This window comes from Belonocnema kinseyi, chromosome 4, assembly GCF_010883055.1.
Source record: "Belonocnema kinseyi isolate 2016_QV_RU_SX_M_011 chromosome 4, B_treatae_v1, whole genome shotgun sequence".
Classification (NCBI taxonomy): domain Eukaryota; kingdom Metazoa; phylum Arthropoda; class Insecta; order Hymenoptera; family Cynipidae; genus Belonocnema; species Belonocnema kinseyi.
The window spans coordinates 12,904,370-12,908,790 of NC_046660.1; the positions used below are offsets into that span (position 1 = coordinate 12,904,370).

Here is a 4,421-nt window from a genome sequence, read left to right on the forward strand (position 1 = left end):
GAGAGAGAGATAGGAAGTAGAAACACTAATAAGAAATTATATAAATACGATCACTAGAGCATGCAACCTAGCTATGTCCAAGCGACGACTTAGGTAGCGAAGATATTCAGTGTACTGGTGGAATGAGAAAATTTCCCATATTAGAAAGCAATACTTCAAGCTAAGGCGCAAAGCACAAAGGTCCAAAAGTCTGGGAGAACTTCTTTAGAAAAGCGCGGATTATAAAGCAGCCAAGAAGCAGCTTTTACTGTCGAAGAAATTATCGAAGCGGTTAGTATACTGGGAAACAAAAAACCACCGGGCCCAGATATAACCTCAAATGAGGTGATAAAAATCATAGCCAATGAATACCCTTATCTTCTCTTGAACATGTTCAATGCATGTGTAGGGGCATTGATTTTCAGCGCAAGGTGGAAAATCCAGAGATTGGTACTGCTAGATTAACGACTACCTGATAAATAGGTGGTTAAGTTTCGAAGCAACAGCAGGAACCAGGAGCAAGAAGATCACATCTGGGGCGGCACAAGTATCGGCCATTGGACCGGATTTATGGAACATCGTGTATGACGGAGTTCTTACATTGAATTTGTCGCAGAAAACCAAACTTGTGAGTTTAGCAGACAATTTCGCTGCAGTGATAATTGCAAGAGACAAAGAGGAAGCAAGAAGAAAAATATTAGAGATTCTGAGCCAAATTGGCGTCTTGCTTTCAGATCATGGCCTCCAACTGGCTGCAAGTAAGACGTAAATGGTTGTTCTTACGAGACAGAGAAAGTTCGTGGTGCCATTCCAAATTGAGATTGAAGGACAGAAAATAAAGTCGGTGATGTGGCTAAAGTACCTAGGGGTATTCGTGGATGCCAAACTAAAATTTTGGGTACAAATAAAAGAAACAGCGGAAAAGGCCGCAACTGTGTTGGCCATGCTATCAAGGCTAATGCCAAACATAACCTGGCCCAGAAGCAGCAAAAGTAGAATACTTATGAGCGTCACCCACTACATCATCCTATATGGTGCTGAAATTTGGGCAGAGGCTTTAAATGTAGAAAAGTACGCAAAGAAGCTGGCGAACGTTTAAAGCAGAGGAGCTTTACGAGTGGCATGTACGTACAAATTCGTATCTGAAATTGCGGTACCGATGGTAGCTGGGATCATCGCTATTGACCTTCTCGCAAAAGAGCGAAAGGAAATCTATAAAAGAAAGGAAAAGAAAGATATTGACTGTCTCAGAAAACTGGTTAGAGACAAGAGTTTAAGTTTTTTAAAAGAAATAATCTAGAGCAGCAACGTAGGTAGGTAGAAAGAAGAATCCACAATGTGACTATTGTCCGGAAAAGGAGGATGACGTGGAGCACACATTCTTTGAATATGAAAGATGGGGCTACTTAAAAACCACATTTGAGATGAAAACAGTCGACCGATTAAGTCCGGAACGCATAACCAAAAGGATGATAGAAAGTCAGGATAAATGAAATGCGGTGGCCACATTTGTGGAAACTGTCCTACGTATGAAGAGGAAAGAAGAAAGAGAAAGGGAAGGAGGGGTATAATAAAATAAGCACTGGTTTTACATGTAGCCGTAACGAAGCTTACATGTGACAGTTGGTCCTACTAGGGCAGAGAAGAATCAGCCCCATCCAGGACAGGTGAGTCAAATGGAAAAAATAATAATAAATAAATAAAGAATGAATAAAAAATAAATAAATGAATGAAAAAAAATAATAAAAATAAATAAATGGTTTGGCGCCGCGTTGCATAAAGAGGGAATTGCTGTTACCATCATCATTTGCGGTGGACAAAATGGAAAATGAAGTCCAGGTGGGCACGCGAACGTGGGGTGCCGAGTGTCGGCGTATTGGCCTTATCTCAATGTCCTTAAAGTGAAGCGAAAGCGGTTCCGTCGACATGGGTTGACGAAAGAAGGGGTTTTAGTCAGTAAGAATCTGCACGGTCCTGAGAACGAAATTTCTACAATGTCAAAGGTCGCTAAGCACGTCGTCTCGTCTCCTATAGGCGAGAATCTTCGGCACGGCGCTGATTCGCTGCTTGCTGGGCGCTGTCCAGGGTTAGGTCGGCTTAGACTCGACTTGCTGTTTCCACTTGAGGCGCCTGTTCAATAGAAGATTCAGGCGCGGCTTCAATTGCAGTTTGTAACTGGATAAAAATATCTGCAGAGTGGATGCGAAAAATTTTCGGTCACTGCGGCAGCTCTGGTCCTCTCTGGAGCGAGTGTCCGCATTGGCCCCTTTTAGGAAATGTGAGGAGTTTAGCTAGGTTCCGAGACTTTTGGAGACAGAAAATGGAAAGACGGTAACCAGATTCCAATAAGAATCTCGATTATTGATTTTCAAAACAAAAAAGGTTTTACAAAAAAAAAAACTCCTTGAGATAATGACGCTTCCTTTCCATTTTAAGTTTAGAGTCGCACGTGAATGCGAAGCAGTGTATTGGTCCATCGAAAAATCAATATATAGTTTTATCGCCGATACTGCATGGGTCCAGACACTATATACGCGTACTTTGCTGAACTATACTTCTGTATAGTTCGAGCGGCGATACTGTTTTTTCCACGTAATGGTTTCACCATTCCAGCTTTACGACGAGATTTAAAACTTCAAAATTTGAAGGATGGAGCATATCCTACAAATAAATCCTACATTCTTGAAATTAACGTTAAATGACTCTAGTGTATCGTATCACGTGACCAGAGAACCAGTGTTGCTTCAGCCATTCAATATTAATTTAAATAATGAGGAGTACAGTTTTGTCTTGTTACAATGTATTCTGAAATCTAACTATTTTTTGCAGTGATACATTAGTCAATTTTTTCTCTTGTCAAAAAGGTTAAGGACTGTCACTACTCTCGTTTTATCCTTGAACGTGATCCATAATTATAATGGTGAAAACAATAATATATTATATCTGGAGTTTTAAGCACATTAATAGAAGATTTTTACAATAAAGAAGAGTCACAATTGTAAACGCCTATTTTTAAGAAAAAGATATCCAAGGGAATATCAATTAATTACGTAAAGTGTTTCTCTAACATTATCTATCCCGCTAACCCATATAAGATAAAATCAAAGTTTGAAAGAACCTGAGTCAAAAATAGTATTGCATCAGTCCTTAAGATAGAAAATTATATTGCGATCAGTCGGTGAGGTAGAAACGTGTATTACATGCGTCAGTCAGGGAAATGCCTGTATTACGATCAGTCGGTAATGTAGAAACATATATCAACGTCATTTCGCAGACAAGTAGCAGGCAAGCGTAAGGGGAATGGTTATGTCTGGGTTAGGATTGGTAATCTGAATTATGTCATTTGTTACCTCTCTTCCAATGATGACATTGAAATATTCAGAAAGAAGCTTGCAGAAATAGAGGATGTCACTTGTTGCTTCGTGGGAGAAATAATAATGGCTGGAGTCTAAACGCCAAATCTCAAGAATGGGGTATGATATGATCTGACGCGCGGGGAAACGAGGTAGCGGATATGGCTGCAAACACTAATAACAAAAACCATAAATACGATCACCAGAGCATGCAACCCAGCTATGCCCAAGCGACAATTTAGACAGCGAAGATATCCAGTGTACTGGTGGAATAAGGAAATTACCCAGATTAGAAAGTAATGCTTCGAGGTGAGGCGCAAAGCACAAAGGGCCAAAAGTTTGGGAGAAATTATTCAAAACAACGCGGAATATAAAGCGGCAGAGAAGCAGCTGAAGCTAACCATAAAAACCAGTAAATCTAATTGCTGGAAGGCCTTGTTTGAAGAGATCGATGTGGATATATATGGTAAAGGAAACCAGGTAGTAACAATTATGGCCGGCAGATTGAAGCCAGAAGGAGAGAAGATCCGCTGACGAATGGAAATTTAATTAAAGTGCTGTTCCCTGAAAATGAGAAATGAGGACACACTGCGTATGAGGTAGTCGAAAGAGTACCAGCTTTTACTGTCGAAGATTTGATGGTAGCAGCAAATATAATGGGAAACAAATAGGCGCCGGGCCCAGATGGAATCCCAAATGAGGTTATAAAAATTATAGCCAAAGAATAACCTTACCTCCCCTTGAACATTTTTCATGCATGTCTAGGAGCAGGAATTTTCAGTTCAAGGAGGAAAATCCAGACATTGGTGCTGCTAGAACAGGGAAAGGGGACTTTAATAACGAAAATTGCGAAAAGAGATCAACCGTAGGATTCAACAAGGAGGTAATTGACGCCACGTACAGGGCGTGGTCTGGCAGTGTTAGAACAAGAAGTGTAGTCGTTTAGTGACACTGGACGTGAAAAATGCCTTCAACTCCGTGAGGTGGGCGGATATACAGTCTGTCAAGTTAAAGCGTGGGTGGCTTTACTCGCAGTCGGTAAGGTGTATCGACATGATTTTGGTGTCAAAATATTAAGAAGAGCTCCCT

General features: G+C 40.6%; 1 protein-coding gene across 1 annotated transcript; it reads left to right on the forward strand.

Moving 5' to 3' along the window:
* The first annotated feature begins 748 nt into the window (after positions 1-748).
* LOC117170757 lies at positions 749-1,078 on the forward strand. The gene has a single exon (XM_033357791.1). The coding sequence runs from the start codon at positions 749-751 to the stop codon at positions 1,076-1,078; it is 330 nt and encodes a 109-aa protein (XP_033213682.1).
* Positions 1,079-4,421: the final 3,343 nt, after the last annotated feature.